The sequence below is a fragment of the Chlorocebus sabaeus genome, chromosome 25, assembly GCF_047675955.1.
Source record: "Chlorocebus sabaeus isolate Y175 chromosome 25, mChlSab1.0.hap1, whole genome shotgun sequence".
Taxonomy (NCBI): Eukaryota; Metazoa; Chordata; class Mammalia; order Primates; family Cercopithecidae; genus Chlorocebus; species Chlorocebus sabaeus.
In genome coordinates, this window is record NC_132928.1 from 56,057,579 (window position 1) to 56,079,545 (window position 21,967).

General features: G+C 39.4%; 1 protein-coding gene and 1 non-coding gene across 2 annotated transcripts in view; both read left to right on the forward strand.

Moving 5' to 3' along the window:
- Nucleotides 1–1,661: 1,661 nt before the first annotated feature.
- Nucleotides 1,662–21,967, forward strand: part of ANKRD45 (ankyrin repeat domain 45) — a 63,052-nt gene continuing 42,746 nt past the window's right edge. The window contains exons 1-2 of the mRNA XM_007989458.3: nt 1,662–1,690; nt 11,728–12,070. Of these exons, the coding sequence (XP_007987649.2) occupies nt 11,743–12,070 (328 nt within the window). The 5' untranslated portion in view covers nt 1,662–1,690; nt 11,728–11,742. The remainder of the gene's footprint in view (nt 1,691–11,727; nt 12,071–21,967) is intronic.
- LOC119619875 (small nucleolar RNA U13) lies at nt 10,962–11,065 on the forward strand. Its single transcript, XR_005236317.1, has one exon. It is a non-coding gene; the product is annotated as a small nucleolar RNA U13 (small nucleolar RNA).

The window sequence follows — 21,967 nt, forward strand, 5'->3', positions numbered from 1 at the left end:
ACTACAGGCGCCCACCAATACTCCCAGCTAATTTATTTTATTTTATTTTTTTATTTTTAGTAGAGACGGGGTTTCACCATGTTAGCCAGGATGGTCCCTATCTGCTGACCTTGTGATCCGCCCGCCTCGGCCTCCCAAAGTGCTGGAATTACGAGCTTGGGCCACCGCGCCCGGCCCCAAGATGTACTTTTTAAGTGGTCCATTTTCAGAAAACAGGCCCGGGCAAATCCGGGCAGCTCCCTTGCAGACATGACAAGCCGTGCGCTACAGACATCTGGGAAGAGTGATAAGACTCACAGAAGTCAGAGGGGAGGGAGAAAGAGAATAGGGGGTGGGGTGGCTAATCCATAGAAGGAAAGAAAGTTTTGTCATTGGGAAATCAAAACTTAAAGTGGGGAAGGAGACAAGATGTAACCTTGTAAAGGGATAATGAAACTTAGGCAATGGAAGATTGTAACCCCATAGTACTCAGCCTATGAGGAACCGGGGTAGGGACTTGCACACTAGGTGATAAATTCCTTGTCGAAACTGCACTGGGTGTGCCTGCTCACCAGACACCTGATCTTGCAAGACTGTTATTAAAAAGTCTCTCTTTTGCTGTTCTTCATGCCTCTAAGTCCATTCTTTGGGTTTGGACAGGTGAGTGTGTTTCTCACATCACCTAACTCCTGAGATCTTATGGGGAAAGCTGCTGATAACCCGTTTCAGGTGTTTTCTGTCTATTGGGAGAGTGCCTTTTCCTGGCATTGGATGCAACCAATTATTATTTTAGAGACAGTTAACAACTGCCTATTACCTGATGGTCGCGTGACATTCCTGGTGGGGGATGGGGAGCCTGCTCTGCTCATACCTGACTACCTACCTACTGTAACAATGGTGAAATTTTGCTTGGGCCTTAGGTCAAATATTCATTTCAAACTAGGCTATTCGAACGTCAGCACAAATGTTCAGAGCCCCTCTAAAACATTCACCTACTCCTTAATGGATTCCTGGTAGAAGCACTAAAGAAATGAATATTTTCCTTCACACTTGCCTTCAGCACAAAAACTTCCCTGTTTTCACTGTGTGATTCAGGTGAACGTTGATATAATTACTAGGTATGCCTGACCCTTCCCTGCTGTTTCTTTCGAACCCCTTGTCCCTCCACCTCCTTCGCTTCCCCCTTTTTAAAGTTGCGTTTTGCATCTTGAATTTCTGAATCAAGAGCGATATAGTCTCCAAGTTTCTTCTGCTCCTAAGGTAGCTGGCACTTGTGAGGTCGCCTGAAACGCTCCTTGCTGGTGACAATGACCATAAACCATGGGAGAAAGATATTCAATAACTGGAAAATTAAGGGGTTATTCGTACAATCTTTTGTAGTTTTTAGAATGCAATCTCATATTTCCAGAAAATTCTTTCGTTTAAAAGCCAAAGATTAGACGGGCCAACAACCAATATGCACAACTTATTTTTAAACTGTAAAACAAATACAGTATTACAGAAAATTTACAAAACAAAGAAAAAACCGACACGCCACCCAGAAACTGAAATTATCTAGATTAATTTCTGGCTGTTTTCCCCCTCTCGCTTCCTGCGCCTTTGCCACCAAGCATAACCTTCCCGCGCTGCCGGAACCGCGGCGCAGGGGGAGGCGCTGCCTCGCGCGGTGCGCCGTTGCCATGGTAACCGAGGAGGCTGGGGCTCGGGTGTGGTGAGTCTAGGGGTCCTGGCGCCGTGAGCTGGGTGGGCACTCGGGGAAGGGTGCGAGGGGGTAGACGGACATCTTCCCTCCAGGTTGCTCGGGCAGGGCTGGAGGGGAGTGGGCTTCAATCTCAGCGTCCTCAAACTGCTTCTGTCCAGAGCTTTGCGCATCGGTCCCCTACCCCGCGGGCCGGCGCGAGGGACTCGCAGAAGGTCCCCAGGGAATTCAGGCCGAAGAGCAAACTCTGGTGCCCGGAAGAGTCCGTTGCCCCCTCGCGGGACCTCCTGGATCACCTGGCGGCGCTGACACTTTCTGTATCCTGTACCTCAGGCCCTCTCTTTGTTTAATCCTGTGTACTCAGGGCTGCCCTTGGGGGTCCTTCTCCTTGAGCTGGGACTTAAAATCCTTAAAGGACTACATTTTTTTTTTTTTTTTTTTTGATGAAAAAAATCAGTTGGCTTAAAAGGCACGTAATGATCTGCTCCTGTATGACAACTTCAGGCTGCATCGCCTGCCTCCTTGCCCTTTGTTTATGTTCTTCCCGTTACCTGGATTGTCCTTTTTTCCTCCTTTTAAAACTCCTGCTCTTCAATATCAAGGTTTCACCTCTTCTGGGAAACCTTTCTGAGACCGCCACCCGGAATTGAATGTAGATGTCCACGTTTTTACTCTCAAAGCACTCTTTGCTTACCTCCATTGAATCCCTGATCTCACTCTGTCATTGCTAATTTACTTGTGTCTTCCCTAGTAAAATGTGAGAGCCTTCGGGGTAGGGACTATGACCTATGTGATTTTCTACTGCGGGTGCCTCGAAAGCATCCACATTCTATACTTAAAAAGAAAGGTTTATAGATTTTTCTAGACTGATTTAGTAAGGCAGACCAGGTGCTATCCTCATTTCAGAAAAGTCACATAATTAGTAACAGAATCAAGACTAAAGCAATGCCATTCTGCCTTCATAGTTCCAGCCTTCCCTCTTCCCTCCCATGTTCATATTCTATGTGAAACTTTAGTTATATGTAGCAGGGTTACAATTTTGATGTATGTTATTACTTCTGTGGGCAAAGACAATGTAATTTATTTTTGTATATGACTGGTCTAGTTCCTTTCATGAGCATTTACATATTGATTATTAAGAAAGAATCTAACTGTCCAATTGGTTTTAAAGTTTAGCTCAATCTAGAATTGAATTCTTTGGGTAGTGCTTAATTTCTCTTATATACAAATGTTTAGGTTCTCAGGTATCTTCTTGGATTCTTTCCTTGAGATGGTCCCCCGGCTATGTGGATGCATGTGGATGGCTCATGGAATCAGTTATGGGGACATGTCAGGGTCCCTTTGCCTTCCCTTGGCTGTCGGGGTGGGCGGTGATGTTCCTGGTATATCGGGTGCTCCCTAGGGCTTTCGTGGTTCTTGGTTAACCTTTGGCTTATATACCTTGTGAACAGGTATCTCTTGGTTTGGTCAGGACTCAGTAGAGCTCCCTGGCTCACTCAGTTGCGCTGAGTTCCTGCTGTGACTTCCCTTCAGCCCTGACTGGAGTGGTTTGCACCACAGCCCTCCCTACCTGCAAAGCCTCCTTGCCCTGCTATAGCAATTGAGTAGGGTAAGCATCCTGCAAGACTTCCCTATTTCTAGGTCTCATGTATATCCAAAGGCAGTGCCCTCAAACTTTGTTGTCTCAGGACTCCATTTGACTCTTAAAAAATGATCCCAAAGAGCCCTCCTTTATGTGAGTTGTATCTTTTAATACAGTATTAGATATATTATAAGAATTAGAATTTAAACTGAGGATTTAAAAAATGTTTATTAATTCCTTAAAAAATAACAAATTCACATGTTAACATAAATTACGTATTTCTTATAAAAATAACTATTTTCCAGAACAAAAGAATTAGTGAGAAAGTGGTATTATTTTACATTTCTGCAAATGTCTTTAATTTCTGGCTTAATGGGAGAGAGATTCTTAAGTCTGCTTCTGCAGTCAATCTGTTGCAATAAGTTGTTTTGAAATGTGTAAAGAAAATTCCTCCTTACATAGATATATAGTTTGAAAAGGGAAGAGTATTTTAATAGCTTTTTCAGATAATTGTGCACATTTTTTGTGACTGCACCAAAACTCTACAAGTGGTAGTTTCTTTTTTTTTTTTTTTAAGACGGAATCTCTGTTGCCCCAGGCTGGAGTGCAGTGGGGCAATCTCGGCTCACTGCAACCTCTGCCTCCTGGGTTCAAGTGACTCTCCTGCCTCAGCCTCCTGAGTAGCTGGGACTACAGGTGCCTGCCACCATGCCCGACTAATTTTTTTTTTTTTTGCTTTTTTTGTATTTTTAGTAGAGACGGGGTTTCACCATATTGGCCAGGCTGGTCTTGAACTCCTGACCTTGTGATCTGCCCACTTCAGCCTCCCTAATGCTGTGATTACAGGTGTGAGCCACTGCAGCCGGCCACAAGTGGTAGTTTCTTAAAAGCTACTTGCAGTGTGGAATCTGAAGCCATGTCAATGAACTTTTCATACTGTGTTACATTAAAATCTATTGATCTGTCTTATACTTTGGATCTTTTACCCATGCTTAATATTGTAACATAATGGAAAATGGCAGGGGGAGTAAAGCTGATTTTGTAAAGGAGAAAAGCAGTCATTAGCAAAATGTTGCTTCATTTAGTCATATCAATTTTCCAAATGTTAACATGTTTCATGCTGTAATATTTTTAAAAGCCCACTTTCATTAATATCACCTCTGATCTCATCATGAAAGTATTGGGAAGTTGTTGGCCAACACATGGCCAATAGGAGTTTTCTAAAATGTAAATTGCAGCTGGGCACGGTGGCTCACACTTGTCATCTCAGCATTTTGGGAGGCTGAGGTGGGAGGATCGCTTGAGGTTGAGACCAGTATGGGCAACATAGCCAGACCCCCTGTCTCTACCAAAAAATTAAAAAATTAGCCTGGTGTGATGGCATGCAGCTATAGTCACAGCTACTTGGAAGGCTAAGTTGGGAGGATTGCTTGAGCCCAGGAGTTCAGGCTGTAGTGAGACATAATGGCATCATTGCACTTCAGCTTGGGTGACAGAGTGAGATCCTGTCTCAAAAAAAAAAAAAAATAAATAAATAAATAAAATAAAATGCTATACATATTAGAGTTCTTCAGAGAAACAGAATCAATACAATATATATAATCCTCTGTATTTGTGGATTAAACCAGCCCTGGATCTAAAATATTTGGAAAAAACATGGATGGTTCTGTTTGTACTAAACGTATACATACTTTTTTTCTTGTCATTATTCCTTGAAAATAGGCAGAGAGAGTGAATTCTCCCTTACTTAATCTTTCGTTGTATTCAGGCCTAGTTATTTTTCATAAACTATTTTTTTTTTTGTTAACAGGTAATGTGTTTAAGATGAATTCATATGTACTTTATGTTTTTGTTGTTGTTGTTGTTTTTTTTTGGAGACAAGGTCTTGCTCTGTAATCCAGGCTGGAGTGCAGTGGTATGATCATGGCTCACTGCAACCTCTGCCTCCTGGGCTCAAATGATTCTCTGACCTCAACCTCCCAAGTAGCTGGGACCACAGGCATGTGCCCCCATTCTCAGCTATTTTTTTTTTTCTGTATTTTTTGTGGAGATGGGGTTTCAGCATGTTGCCCAAGCTGGTCTCGAACTCCTGAACTCAAGTGATCCACTCACCTCAGTCCCCCAAACTGCTGGGATTACAGGTGTGAACCACTGTACCCGGCCTCAGTTTTAATTTCTCATATAAATATTAATTTAGATATAACCCACATAAACAAAAATTCCCTGGGGTTCTCAATTTTTAAGACTGTAAAGAGCCCTGAGATCAAAGAATATGAGAACCGCTGCCCTAATTATGTTGGTTCTGGGCTGATATAGAAATTAAGCTCCATTCAAGAGTATAACAAGAGTAGCTGTGGGTATTCTGGCCCAAATCATAGTGCAAGATTTGATCTAGTTTGTCTGCATATCTCTGAATTAACCTGGGATCAGACTGATCTCTAGATGTGGAATGATATGTTGGTAATCAAGTGTCTGGTGGTGGTAGGGTAGAAAATTATTTGTTCATACCCTGCATAGGAATAAACTATGGAATATTCAAAAAAGAGAAAGAGCTGGGCCTGGTGGCATGGGCCCGTAGTCCTAGCTACTTGGGAGGTGAAGGCAGGAAGATTGTGAGCCCAGCTATTTGGGATCCAGGGCAGGAGGATGGCTTGAGCCAGGAATTCAAGACCAGTCTGTGCAATATAGCAAGAACTTGTGTTTTTTTGTTGTTGTTATTGTTGTTTTCTTTTTTAAAAAAAGAAAGAATAAATAGCAGCAAGCATTACCATCTTTTCTTTTGCTTCATGGATGATTTTGCTGGAGGTTTGATGATGACCTAATAATGATAATGGTAGCTTGTATTTACTAAATGTTCCCCATGTTCTTGGCATGTACATCATTTAATTTATTTTAATTCTTAGAACAATCATAGTCTAAACTCTAGTGTTATTCCTACAAGAGAGTAGGTAAATTGCCCAGTATTATGCAGCTAATAAATTGCAGGATTGAATTGTGAACCCAAGTCTCTCTGACTCCAAAACCCATTGCTCTTGGCTACGAAAAGCAGCACTGGGAATTGCAAGCTTGACTTTAAGAGTTATTGAATATATACAACTTGTTAAGAATTGTGGCAAGTCTGAAAGTAACACAAAGAAATGTAAAGCTTCATTCCTGCCCCCAGCAAGTTTACAACCTAATTGGATAGATGTCTTACATACTTGAAACAATTAGAAAATAATATATCATATTTGGTAGGTTGTATTGTATAGACTATACACAATGGCCTTTGGAGTTCAGAATATTGAGAGGCCAGTGTGCACTCAAGAGAGGAATTAAGGAAAGTTTTAGGAAGAAAGTGGGTTTATAGCTCGGCCTAAATAGGATTTGGGTAGTTGGAATGTAGGAGATGTAAAGCTATTCTAGGTCTCATAAGAGGAATACCTGTGAAACAAAAATAGGAATTTCTCAGTCTCTTCAAGGTCTCATGGCTGGGTCCCTGGTGTGCCAGTGAAAGCCATTCCTAACACATCCTGCCTCTATTCTCCAAGGTTTGAATATGGATATCTTTAGCAGAAATGTTTCAAAAGATTATGACTACTATTAATAGAGTGACAAAATTATTGTCTAATAATAATGGACACTTTTGAGAGTGAAAGTAGGTGCTATTAAAAATTATACCAGGAAAACAGATAAAACAGGAAATGTCCTGTATACATCGGGACATATGTCACCCAAGCTATTAACCATAAACACAAGCTGTTTAACTTCTGTTAGAGTTCTTCTTGTTGATTTCCTGGTATAGTCTCCATAGTGCTTATTCGAGACTCATGTTTTTACACACTGTGGGTTGCATCCCATTTAGTGGGTGATGCAGTCAATTTAGTACGTGGCACCCAGTTTTAAAAAAATAAAATGGGATGAAAAACAGTGATATGTTACCTGTAGTAAAGAGAAATATTGCTTTGTTTGAAAAAGAAATATATATGTACAAATATAGCCATATATGCAATGTATCCATGGTAAAATTGTCCATTGTTACCGATCAATAAATTATGTGGTCACTCTATTGATAGAATTTACATATATTTACATATAAAATTAAAATGAAATGTCATAAACTAATATATATTATGTATTATAACAGAAATAATTTATACAAGATATAAAATAATACATATGTATTTGAAGAGACCAACCATTATCCTTTCAAGCTCCAGCTATTATGCTTGAAATCCAGTGAGAAGGAATTAAGCATTCCTGGAATTTGCAGTCTATATATCTGCTTAGATCTTATTGCTTACTATTTGGGCATGTGGCAACACCAATATTACAAGAGAGACTGGAAAATAGTCTTATTCCACCGTAAAGATCAGTTTAAAAAAAGCCTGTTAAAAGAAAAGAGGGTGGGCTTCTATTCCAAAAGAAAAGAGGGTGGGGTTCTATTCCAAAACAAAAGGAGATTAGATTTTGGGGAAGACAACAAGTAATTACTGGGAGGCTGAAAATGAGGAAGCCAAGGGAATTGTGGAGGATCAGACCACAAGAACCACAGCATCTTCTCATAGCAGGAAGTTTGATCAGCATACTATTTCTGTCACTTGTGATGAATGCCCTTCAACTAGCCTCATTTTCTTGTATCCCTTGTTCAAGAGTCAAGATCCTGGGATGGAGCCCCTGATTGGCTGAGCTTAAATAATGTACCTACCCCCAGGCTTGTGCTGAGAAAGAGAAAAGAAGAATCCTGCTTCTTTATCTTCTGGTGTGGGAAGTTAGCTATATCTTTTATTAGAATTATCTGAAACTGAGATAGGCATGCTTTAAAGAAGGGGTGTGTGTGTGTGTGTGTGTGTGTGTGTGTGTGTGTGTGTGTTGGAAGGGTGGGGAGTTGGATGTCAGACACTGAAGAATTACAAGTTTCCACTGTAATTCTTCTGTAAAATGAAAGAGTTGAACTAAACCATCTCAAATACAAGACATGCACCGAATCTTATGATTGAGTCATTGTTGATTGGGTAACTCAACTCCTATTTCCAATCCCTGTCTACCTTGCTCGCCTCTATCGTAGAGGCTGGAAAATCAAGAAACTTGCTTTTTTTTCCTCCTCTTCTCTTAAAGATGGGGTAGCCACACCACATTGTACAGTCTGGCCTTTGAGATATTAACTGGAAGTTTGTTGGGACTTGTTAGGAAAGATTTTTGTTTTGCTTTCCCCTTAAGAGGCATTGGAGGGATTGATATCACTGGTATCCTCTAGGGGATTCCCCATTTTTCCTGCCATGAATTAAGATAAGATTCCAGGAGTTATAACATGAGGCAAGAGTTGTGAAGATGAAAGTCTAACACACTAACTATGATGGAGTGATAGAAAGAGATTGGATCTATATTTTGGAGCTGCTGAACCATCTCCATCTTTAAATTTCTCATTATGTATGAAAAGAATCTCCTACTTTTAAATGGTCAATCTTATTTGGCTTTTCTATTATTTACAGCCAAAGAATTCCTAATGGCTTACAAGCATTATACACATTTAGAGAAGGAAGGGATTAATGTCGGGTAGTAATAGAGAAGATTGTAATATTCTACCAATTTAAAATGCATATCACAATGAGCTTTCAACTATTATCCTATTTATTTTCTTTACTTCACCGTAGAAGTAAATGACAGTTTTCTTTTCTTTCAGCACTCTTTAGGACTGTTATTTCTTAAGAACAGGGTCAGAAAACTATGGCCTGTGGAACACCACCTGTTTTGTAAATAATGTTTTCTTCAAACACAGGCACACCCATTCATTTGTGTATTGTCTATAACTACTTTCAAGCAACAACTGCAGAGTTGAGTAGTTAGAATAGAGACAGAGGGCCCACAAGCCTAAAATATTTGCTCTCTGGCCTTTAACCCCTGCTTTGGATTTCTGTTCCATTTTCCTGTGGCCTTCATAGTCTTTGTCATTCTCTGCAGTCCTACTTCAATATCACCTTGATTTTTCTTTTTCAAGTTTTTTCTCTTCACTTCCCTGTTATTTCCTAGTGCTTCACCATGTTTATTTCCTTGGAAACACTTATAACAGTCTAAAATTATCACGTTTGTTTTATTTTTTATTGCCTGCGTACAATCAGAATATATGCTTCATGATAGGAGGGATCTTTCCTAACCTGTTGAATCCTCAGGATCTAGCATAGTGCCTGGCATAGAGGAAGGAATCCATTAAACACTGAATTATATGAGTGAATAATTAAAGCCCTAATTCACACTAATTTAGACTTCTCCAATAACTGTCTAATTGATTTTTCTTTTTTGCCTCTAGTCTCTTATTCCTCTAATCTATGTCACTCAGGCTTGTCAGACCAATCTCCTTGAAACCTACTTAGTTCCTAGCACTAAAACCTTCAGCTAACTGCCCTTAATTGTTCCTTGCTCTACCAGTTGCCTACAGAATCAAGTTCAGACTTATTGATGCAATCCCTGGCTCTTTTTAAGAGCAGACTTCTTGCTTATTTTGAATGGCTTATACTTAACCAAATTGGCCAACATGCTCATTACCAAAAATACCTGTGATCTTTGCTTTGGTGCTTTAACTTAGTTATTCCATCTGGAATTTCCTTCCTTCTGACTTCTGAATGACAGTCTTGCCTATTCCTGATGGCTCAACTTGAATGTTAATATTCTTTACTAAACATATGATTCCCTTTATCACATTTCTGGCATCTTGTCTTCTCCCACTACCCTTCACCCTGTTAAACATGATCTTGAATCTGTGTTCAATCTTGCTTTTTGTCTTTTTTTTCTGTGTAGTGTTACTGCATCTACTTGTATTCCTAAAAAGTCTGTTTAATTACTTTTCACTTGGCAAAAATATATCTTTATATATATATAAAATCTTTTGGATTTATATTTTTCATGTGATATATTGATAAGATTCATTTATATTGTTCTGTGTCTTACTGCTGTGTGACAAATTAGCCCCAAGCTTGTTAGGTTAAAAACAACACTCATTCATTATCTCACAGTTTCTGTGGGTCAGGAATCTAGGCACAGGTTAGCTGGATCCTCTACTTCAGGATTTCTCATGAGGCTATAATCAAGGTGTTGCCTGAGGCCATAGTTACCTCAAGGTTAACTGGGCCAGATCTACTTCCAAGCTCACTCAGTGGTTGCTGGCAGAATTAAGTTCCTTATGGAATTGGATTAAGAGCCTTGATTCTTACTGGCTGTTCAACAGAGATCACCCTAGTTCCTTGAAAAGTGGTCTTCTCCATCACAGCGCATGAGAAGAGCAAGGGAGAGAATATCAGCAAGACAAAATCACAGTCTATTGTAACTGAATTACAGAATTTACATCCCCTCACTATTGCTGTATTCTCTTCATTAGAAGCCAGTCACTAGATCCAACCGACATTCAAGGTGAGGAAATTACACAAAGGTTTGAATACCAGGAGGCAGGGGTGGGACATTGGGAGTCTTGTCAGAAGCTGCCTACCGTATGGTATACCACTGTAATTTATTTCTTTTAACAGTTACATACCATTTTGTGTGAATATACCAGTTTATGCTCCTCTTCTTGGACATTGGTTTTCCCTTCTGGGTTTTTTGCTGTTGTGAACAGTGATGCCACGAACATTCTTGTATGTATGAAGGGTCTCTGGTACTCTTCTCTGAAGCTTTCCCGGTTTAATATTGTGTTCTGACAGACTGAAGCACTAGCAAAACATCCTTAGTTTGATCCTTTTGTAATTCATAGGTGTGATTATTGGGTTTTCATGCTGATGTTTGAGAGGTACCTCCTTCAAACCTTGTTACAACATGGGCACGTTTCCTGTCTGATGTGAAAAAAAAGAGACATCCTTGAATAATTTTATCTAGAATTAATCTTATCCCTTCTAATCTCCTATAGCATTTCTTTTGTTGTGGTATTTACTACTTGTCACCTTTTATTACACTTATTTTGTGCATTTCATATTTTTTCCCTTGAAATAGTAACTTGTTGAGGGTAGGAAATCTGATTCTGGTTTTCACAATTTACACAGTGCTTTCAGTATGTGTTACTGAGCGAATGAATTCTGTTTAAATGTTGGTGCCTAATTTTTAAAGTCTTTATAATCTGGCTCCAGTAACCCAATTATATTTCTCACTTCTGTCATACAGGGACCCTTATTTAGGCAGGTGGGTCTCTTAGACGTTCTTTTTCAATCTCTTCCTAATGAATTTAGATCATACGATCTCTTTCTTCTGTTTCTATTGAATTTATTATTTATTTCACACGTTTAACATTTTAGTATATACTTGAGCCGTGTTATATGTACCTAGTCGTAATAGGTACACAATAAACTTTATTGATGGAATTACTGAAGTATCTTACTTTATAGTTATTTTCAACTAGTTAAGTATTTTTATACCATCTATATTGTCAGTTGACTGAGCAAATAAATAAACGAATACTGATGTGTTTGAGTAGATTTTTATCACTTTTTAATTTTTTTGGTCATAGGTATTTTTGGAGTTAATGGAGTCAGAAGGACCTCCAGAGTCAGAGAGTTCAGAAATTTTCTCACAGCAAGAAGAGGAAGATGAAGAAGAAGAAGTCCAAGAACCAGAGGAAACAGGCCCCAGGAACCCCCTTTTACAACCTGCTCTCACAGGGGATGTAGAGGGTTTGCAGAAGATTTTTGAGGATCCTGAGAATCCTCATTATGAACAGGCCATGCAGCTCCTCTTAGAAGAAGACATCGTTGGGAGAAATTTGTTGTATGCAGCTTGCATGGCTGGGCAAAGTGATGTGATTAGAGCTTTGGCAAAATACGGTGTGAATCTGAATGAAAAAACCACCAGAGGTATTTTGTCTTTTTTCTCTCATCAGTATTACTTAGGATGACCTAAAGATGCCATGTAATACATTTCAGGTTAGATATATTTGATGTGCCTGTTTTATACTTTACATATATGTGTATATACATCTATATGGGTATATGTATGTGTATACATGTAAGTGTCAATGTCGATATTACATAGTATAGTATTTTAGAACATAGACTTCACTATTTATTAGCTGTGTGACTTGGCAAGTTACCTGATCTTTTCGTGTTTCTGTTTTTCTATCTGCAAAATGGGGACAGTAATTGTATTTTCCTTACAGGGTATAATGAGGATTAAATAGGATAAAATAAATATTTTAGTGCTTGGCATATCGTAAATTGATATATAGTAAATGTGTAGTAATTTACTGTTATCTCTTTCCCTTGAAGATTTATTAATTGTTAGCAATCATCTAATTAGCTTTTTAAATTCAGTAATTACTTTTTCAGATTGCAAATATAATATGTGGTCATGGTAGAAAATAAAAAAATGATCATCAGCATGATCTTCAGCAAAGAAAGGATATACACTCTCTTCATGCTCACATGGAACATTTAAAAAATACTGATCGTATGTTAAGCCATAAAGGAAGTCTTAACAACTATCAGAGAATCTATAGCATATAGTCTTTGATCAGTGACTATGACAAAATAAAATTAAAAAGTAGTAACAAAAAGATAACTGAAAACTGAAAGCAAGAACACACTTATTTATTTTTTATTTTCATTTTTATTTTTTGAGACAGGGCCTCACTCTGTTGCCCAGGCTGGAGTGCAATGGCATGATCTCAGCTCACTGCAACCTCCGCCTCCCAGGTTCAAGCAATTCTCACACCTTAGCTTCCTGAGTAGGTGGGATTACAGGCATAGGTCACCGCGCCTGGCTAATTTTTGTATTTTTTGGTAGAGACAGGGTTTCACCATTTTGACCAGGCTGATCTCGATCTCCTGACCTCCAGTGATCCACCTACCTTGGTCTCCCAAAGTCCTGGGATTACAGGTGTGAGCCACTGCACCCAACCAAGAACACACTTTAAATCATCTATTGGCCACAGAAGACATAATGAAAATTATGAAATGTTCAAGTGACAACAGCATCACTATGTCTGAACCCATGGGATACAACTAAAATTAAAATTCTAGTATAATACATATATTAGAATATATGAAACATAAACAAATTAGTAAACAAAGCATTTGACTGAAGATGTTAGAAAAAGAACAACTGAGTAACCAAAGAAAGTAAAAGAAAAATAATTGAATAAATTAATGATGTTGAAAATAAAGAAATAGGCCAGAGGCCAGGCGCAGAGGCTCACACCTACAATCTCAGCACTTTGGGAGGCTGAGACAGGAGGATTGCTTGAGGTCAGGAGTTCAAGAACAGCCTGGGTGACATAATAAGACTTTGTGTGACATAATAAGACTTTGTTTCACAAAAAAAAAAAAAGAGAAAAGAAAAGAAAGAAAGAAAGAAAGAAAATAGAAAACGGAATAGATGGAAAGGAAAGGATTGTCAATACCAAAATCAGGTTCAGTGAAAATGACAGTTGAAAAACATTTGATTTTATATATGTATACACATACACACACACACACACACACACACACATATTTGTTGTTCTCTTTTTTTTGAGACAGAGTCTTGTTCTGTCACCCAGGCTGGAGTACGGTGGCACAATCTTGGCTCACTACTGCCTCCGCCTCCTGGGTTCAAACAATTCTCCTGCCTCAGCCTCCTGAGTAGCTGGGATTAAAGGCATGCAACAACATGCCTGGCTAATTTTTGTATTTTTTAGTGCAGAGGGGGTTTCGCCATGTTGACCAGGCTGGTCTCAAACTCCTGACCCCAGGTGATCCACCTGCCTTGGCCTCCCAAAGTGCTGGAATTACAGGCATAAGCCACTGCACCCAGCCGATCTTTGATAATATTAATCAGAGAGAGACAGCATAAATAATATTTGGAACTGAAAACATAGAACATTAACACAGAAAAAAAGTAAGATTTTTAAAAAATCATTAGAACCAGGTATGGTGGTTCACACCTGTAATCCCAGCACTATGGGAGGCCAAGGTGGGAGGATAGTTTGAGCCCAGAAGTTTGAGACAAGCCTCCCTACCTCCTGGGCTCAAGCAGTGCTCTCACCTCAGCCTCCCAAAGCGCTGGGATTACAGGCATGAGCCACTGCATCTGGCCTGTGATGAAAGCTCTTAGGGAAATAGGAATAGAAGAAACTTTCCTTAAGGCTGTCTATCAAAAACCTGAAGCGAACTTACCCAACATTGAATTTTTCAGAAACATTCTTTATAATCAGAAATAAGACTAAGATATTTGTTATTATGGCTTCCATTTATCATTATAATAGAGTTTCCAGCAAGAGCAGTAAGAAGGGTAGAGAAATAACACAGTATTGTGCTAGAGCCAGCTTTTATGAGCTCTGAAGAACTGATTGTTAAAATTTCAGCGTTTTTGTGAATTTGTTGATGTCATGTTGATAGTTATTGAAATTGGCCATGTTGGGCCATACATGACAGTAATTGGCTAATGATACAAATCAGGGCTTTTCTCTCCAGATAACTAGTTATACATTTACCAGCATACTACTGGATATAAAGATCAGAGTATAAGAAACAAAACTCTGATTATTCATAGGTACATAGACTTAAATTCAAGGGAATCTGCTATTAGTACTAAGAGAGTTTAGGAAGAATATGAACATAAGACCAATATCCCAATCAGTAACTTTCTATATACCATCAACAACAAGGGAATGTGATAAAAATAAAGATCTTATTCATAACAAAATGATAAAGGAACTAGGAATAAATCTGACAAAATAATTGTAAGACATGGGTCCATTACAAGATGGCCAAATAGGAACAGCTCCAGTCTGCAGCTCCCAGCATGATCGATGCAGAAGATAGGTGATTTCTGCATTCCCAACTGAGGTACCTGGTTCATCTCATTGGGACTGGTTGGACAGTGGGTGCAGCCCATGGAGGGTGAGCTGAAGCAGGGTGGGCATTGCCTCACCTGGGAAGCACAAGGGGTCAGGGGATTTCCCTTTCCTAGCCGAGGGAAGCCATGACACACTGTACCTGGAAAAATGGGACATTCCTGCCTTAATACTGCTCTTTTCCAACAGTCTTAGCAAATGGCACACCAGGAGATTATATCCCGTGCCTGGTTCGGTGGGTCCCATGCCCATGGAACCTTGCTCACTGGTAGAGCAGCAGTCTGAGATCGACCTGCGAGGCAGCAGCATGGCAGGTGGAGGGGCATCCACCATTGCTGAAGCTTGAGTAGGTAGACAAAGCAGCCAGGGAAGCTCGAACTGGGTGGAGCCCACCATAGCTCAGCAAGGCCTGCTGCCTCTGTTGACTCCACTTCTGTGGGCAGGGCATGACTGAACAAAAGGCAGCAGAAACTTCTGCAGACTTAAACGTCCCTGTCTCACAGCTCTGAAGAGAGCAGTGGTTCTCCCAGCATGGTGTTTCAGCTCTGAGAACGGACACACTACCTCCTGACACCCATGTAGCCTAACGGGGAGATACCTCCCAGTAGGGGCCAACTGACACCTCATACAGGCAGATGCTGCTCTGGGATGAAGCTTCCAGAGGACGGATCAGGCAGCAGTATTTGCTGTTCTGCAATATTTGCTGTTCTGCAGCCTCCGCTGGTGATACCCAGGAAAACACGGTCTGGAGGGCACCTCTAGCAAACTACAACAGACCTGCAGCTGAGGAACCTGACTGTTAGAAGGAAAACTAACAAACAGAAAGGAATAGCATCAGCATCAACTTCAACAGAAAGGACGTCCATACCAAAACCCTATCTGTAGGTCAACAACATCAAACACCAAAGGTAGATAAAACCACAAAGATGGGGAGAAACCAGAGCAGAAAAGCTGAAAATTCTAAAAACCAGAGCACCTTTTCTCCTCTAGAGGATTGCAGCTCTTCAACAGCAACAGAACAAAGCTGGATGGAGAATGACTTTGATGAGCTGACAGAAGTAGGCTTCAGAAGGTCGGTAATAACAAACTACTCCAAGCTAAAGGAGGATGTTTGAACCCACCGTAAGGAAGCTAAAAACCTTGAAAAAAGATTAAATGAATGGCTAACTAGAATAAACAGTGTAGAGAAGACATTAAATGACCTGACGGAGGTGAAAATCATGGCAGGAGAACTACGTGATGCATGCACAAGCTTCAGTGGCCAATTCAATCAAGTGGAAGAAAGGGTATCAGTGATTGACGATCAAATTAATGAAATAAAGCAAGATAACAAAATTCGAGAAAAAAGAGCAAAAAGAAAAGAACAAAGCCTCTAAGAAATACGGGATTATGTGAAAAGACCAAATCTACATTTGATGGGTGTACCTGAAAGTGACTGGGAGAATGGAACCAAGTTGGAAAGCACTCTTCAGGATGTTATCCAGGAGAACTTCCCCAACCTAGCAAGGCAGGCCAACATTCAAATTCAGGAAATACAGAGAACACCACATAGATACTCCTCAAGAAGGGCAACCCTGAGACATAATTGTCAGATTGACCCAGGTTGAAATGAAGGAAAAAATGTTAAGTGCAGCCAGAGAGAAAGGTTGGGTTACCCACAAAGGGAAGTCCATCAGACTAACAGCGAATCTCTTGGCAGAAACTCTACAAGCCAGAAGAGAGTGGGGACCAATATTCAACATTCTTAAAGAAAATAATTTTCAACCCAGAATTACATATCCAGTCAACCTAAGTTTCATAAGTAAAGGAGAAATAAAATCCTTTACAGGTACGCAAATGCTGAGAGATTTTGTCACCACTAGGACTGCCTTGGAAGAGCTCCTGAAGGAAGCACTAAACATGGAAAGGAACAACCGGTACCAACCACTGCAAAAACATGCCAAATTATACAGATCATTGATGCTAGGAAGAAACTGCATCAACTAACTGGCAACATAACCAGCTAACATCATAATATCAGGATCAGAGTCACACATGATACTATTAACCTTAAATGTAAATGGGCTAAATTCCCCAATTAAAAGACATGGACTGACAAATTGGATAGAGTCAAGAACCATCAGTGTGCTATATTCAGCAGACCCATCTAATGTGCAGAGACACACATAGGCTCAAACTAAAGGGGTGGAGAAAGATCTACCAAGCAAAAAAAAAAAAGGCAGGGTTGCAATCCTAGTCTCTGATAAAACAGACTTTAAGCCAACAAAGATCAAAAGAGACAAAGAAGGCCATTACATAATGGTAAAGGGATCAATTCAACAAGAAGAGCTAACTATCATAAATATATAGACACCCTATATAGGAGCACCCAGATTCATAAAGCAAGTCCTCAGAGACCTACAAAGAGACTTAGACTCCCACATAATAATAATAATGGGAGATTTTAACACCCCACTGTCAATATTAGACAGATCAACGAGACAGAAGGTTAACAAGGACATCAAGGACTTGAACTTAGCTCTGCGTCAAGCGGACCTAATAGACATCTACAGAACTCTGCACCCCAAATCAATAGAATATACATTCTTCTCAGCACCACATCACACTTATTCTGAAATTGACCACATAGTTAGAAGTAAAGTACTCCTCAGCAAATGTAAAAGAACTGAAATCACAGCAAACTGTCTCTCAGACCACAGTGCAATCAAATTAGAACTCAGGATTAAGACACTCACTCAAAACCCCACAACTGCATGGAAACTGAACAACCTGCTCCTGAATGACTACTGGGTACATAACGAAATGAAGGCAGAAATAAAGATGTTCTTTGAAACCAATGAGAACAAAGACATAACATACCAGGATCTCTGGGACACATTTAAAGCAGTGTGTAGAGGAAAATTTATAACACTAAATGCCCACAAGAGAAAGCAGGAAAGATCTAAAATCAACACCCTAACATCACAATTAAAAGAACTAGAGAAGCAAGAGCAAACAAATTCAAAAGCTAGCAGAAGGCAAGAAATAACTAAGGTCAGAGCAGAACTGAAGGAGATAGAGACATAAAAAACCCTTCAAAAAATCAGCAAATACAGGAGCTGTTGTTTTGAAAAGATCAACAAAAGTGATAGACTGCTAGCAAGACTAATGAGAAAAGAGAGAAGAATCAAATAGATACAATAAAAATGATAAAGGGGATATCACCACCAATCCAACAGAAATACAAACTATCATCAGGGAATACTATGATGCAAACAAACTAGAAAATCTAGAAGAAATGGATAAATTCCTGGACGCATACACCCTCCCAAGACTAAACCAGGAAGAAGTTGAATCGCTGAATAGACCAATAACAGGCTCTGAAATTGAGGCAGTAATCAATAGCCTATCAACCAAAAAAAGTCTAGGACCAGATGGATTCACAAGCAAATTCTACCAGAGTTACAAAGAGGAGCTGGTACGATTCCTTCTGAAACTATTCCAATCAACAGAAAAAGGGAATCCTCCCTAACTCATTTTATGAGGCCAGCATCATCCTGATACCAAAGCTTGGCAGAGACACAACAAGCTTCTCTAAAATTCTCCTTTAGAGAATTTTAGACCAATAAAGGAGAATTTTAGACCAATATTCCTGATGAACATCAATGCGAAAATCCTCAATGTAATACTGGCAAATAGAATCCAGCAGCACATCAAAATCTTATCCACCACAATCAAGTCGGCTTCATCCCTGGAATGCAAGGCTGGTTCCACATACACATATCAGTAAACATAATCCATCACATAAACAGACCCAATGACAAAAAACCACATGATTAACTCAATAGATACAGAAAAGGCCTTTGACAAAATTCAACAGCCCATTGTGCTGAAAACTCTCAATAAACTAGGTATTGATAGAATGTTTCTCAAAATAATAAGAGCTATTTATGACAGACCAGCAGCCAATGTCATACTGAATGGGCAAAAACTGGAAGCATTCCCTTTGAAAACTGGCACAAGACAGGGATGCCCTCTCTTACCACTCCTATTCAACATAGTATTGGAAGTTCTGGCTAGGGCAATCAGGCAAGAGAAAGAAATAAACATATTCAGTTAGGAACAGAGGAAGTCAAATTGTCCCTGTTTGCAGATGATATGATTGTATATTTAGAAAACCCTGTCTTCTCAGCCCAAAATCTTCTTAAGCTGATAAGCAACTTCAGCAAAGTCTCAGGATACAAAATCAATGTGCAAAAATCACAAGCATGCCTATACACCAATAACAGAGAAACAGAGAGCCAACTCATGAGGGAACTCCCGTTTACAATTGCTACAAAGAGAATACAATACCTAGGAATCCAACTTACAAGGGATATGAAGGACCTCTTCAAGGAGTATTACAAACCACTGCTCAATGAAATAAAGGAAGACACAAACAAATGGAAGAACATTCCATGCTCATGGATAGGAAGAATCAGTATCGTGAAAATGGCCATACTGCTCAAGGTAATTTATGGATTCAGTGCCATCCCCATCAAGCTACCAATGATTTCCTTCACAGAATTGGAAAAAACTGCTTTAAAGTTCATATGGAACCAAAAAAGAGCCTGCATTGCCAAGACAATCCTAAGCAAAAAGAACAAAGCTGAAGGCATCACACTACCTGAGTTCAAACTACACTACAAGGCTACGGTAAACAAAACAGCATGGTACTGATACCAAAACTGAGATGTAGACCAATGGAACAGAGCAGAGGCCTCAGAAATAACACCACACATCTACAGCCATCTGGTCTTTGACAAACCTGACAAAAACAAGCAATGGGGAAAGGATTCCCTATTTAATAAATGGTGCTGGGAAAGCTGGTTAGCCATATGTAGATAGCTGAAACTGGATCCCTTCCTTACACCTTATACAAAAATTAATTCACAATGGATTAAAGACTTAAATGTTAGACCTAAAACCATAAAAACCCTAGAAGAAAACCTAGGCAATTCCATTCAGGACATAGGCATGGGCAAGGACTTCATGACTAGAACACCAAAAGCAATGGCAACAAAAGCCAAAATAGACAAATGGGATCTAATTAAACTAAAGACCAGGCTGGGAGCAGTGGCTCATGCCTGTAATCCCAGCACTTTGGGAGGCCGAGGCAGGTGGATCACAAGGTCAGGAGCTCGAGACCAACCTGACCAATATGTGAAACCCCGATTCTACTAAAAATACAAAAATTAGCTGGGCGTGGTGACATGTGCCTGTAATCCCAGCCACTTGGGAGGCTGAGGCAAGAGAATCACTGAACCTGGGGAGGCAGAGGTTGCAGTGAGCTGAGATCATGCCACTGTACTCCAGCCTGGCATACAGAACGAGACTCCATCTGAAAAAAAAAAAAGAAAAGAAAAGAAAAGAAAAGAAAAGAAAAGAAAAGAAAAGAAAAGAAAAGAAAAGAAAAGAAAAGAAAAGAAAAGAAAAGAAAAGAAAAGAAAAGAAAAAGAAAAGAAAAGAAAAGAAAACAACAACAACTAAAGACCTTCTGCACGGCAAAAGAAACTACCATCAGAGTGAACAGGTAACCTACAGAATGAGAGAAAATTACAAGAAAAAACCAAACAACCCCATCAAAAAGTGGGCAAAGGATAAGAACAGACACTTCTCAAAAGAAGACATTTATGAAGCCAAAAGACACAAGAAAAAATGCTCATCATCACTGGTCATCAGAGAAACGCAAATCAAAACAACAATGAGATACCATCTCATGCCAGTTAGAATGGCAATCATTAAAATGTCAGGAAACAACAAATGCTGGAGAGGATGTGGAGAAATAGGAATGCTTTTACACTGTTGGTGGGAGCGTAAACTAGTTCAACCATTGTGGAAGACAGTGTGGCAATTCCTCAAGGATCTAGAACTAGAAATACCATTTGACCCAGCAATCGTGTTACTAGGTATATACCCAAAGGATTATAAATCATGCTGCTATAAAGACACATGCACACGTATGTTTATTGCAGCACTATTCACAATAGCAAAGACTTGGAACTAACCCAAGTGTCCATCAATGATAGACTGGATTATGAAAATGTGGTACATATACACCATGGAATACTATGCAGCCATGAAAAAGGATGAGTTCATGTCCTTTGCAGGGACATGGATGAAGCTGGAAACCATCATTCTCAGCAAACTATCACAAGGACAGAAAACCAAACACTGCATGTTCTCACTCATAGGTGGTAATTGAACAATGAGAACACTTGGACACAGGGTGGGGAACATCGCACATTGTAGGGTGGAGGGGCTGGTTGGAGGGATAGCATTAGGAGATATACCTAATGTAAATGACGAGTTAATGGGTGTGGCAAACTAACATGGCATATATAACCTGCATGTTGTGCACATGTACCCTACAACTTAAAGTATAATAATAATAAAATAAGAATTGTAAGACATTTACGGCAAAAAGTATGAAACTTTATTGATTTATATGAAAGACCACACAAAGTGTATATATGTCTCAATAGTGAGATTAAATATCATAATGCTGTTTCTCTTAATTTCTTCCAAATTAATTTGTCAATCTAGTTAATATCTTTTTAAAAAGCAACTGAGAAGCTGACTCTAAATTTCAGTGGGGAAAATGAACTATTTAACATATGATGCCAGAGAATGTTTATTATTCATCTGGAAAAAAATAAAATTATATACCTACTTTTTTTTTTTCTTTTGAGGAACAACTCTTTAATTAGTCTTTATCATGCTTGCTTTTTCTTTTCTTTTAGCCACCAGAAAACATTGGGAACAGAAAAAGACACAAAGTAAATAGATTGGCAAATATTTCTCTTCTATGACTCATAGAAGTTGCTGCCATCAGGTATTCCCAGATATAGTGCAAAGTACTTTACATGTCTTACCTGATTTAATTCTTTTAAAAACTATC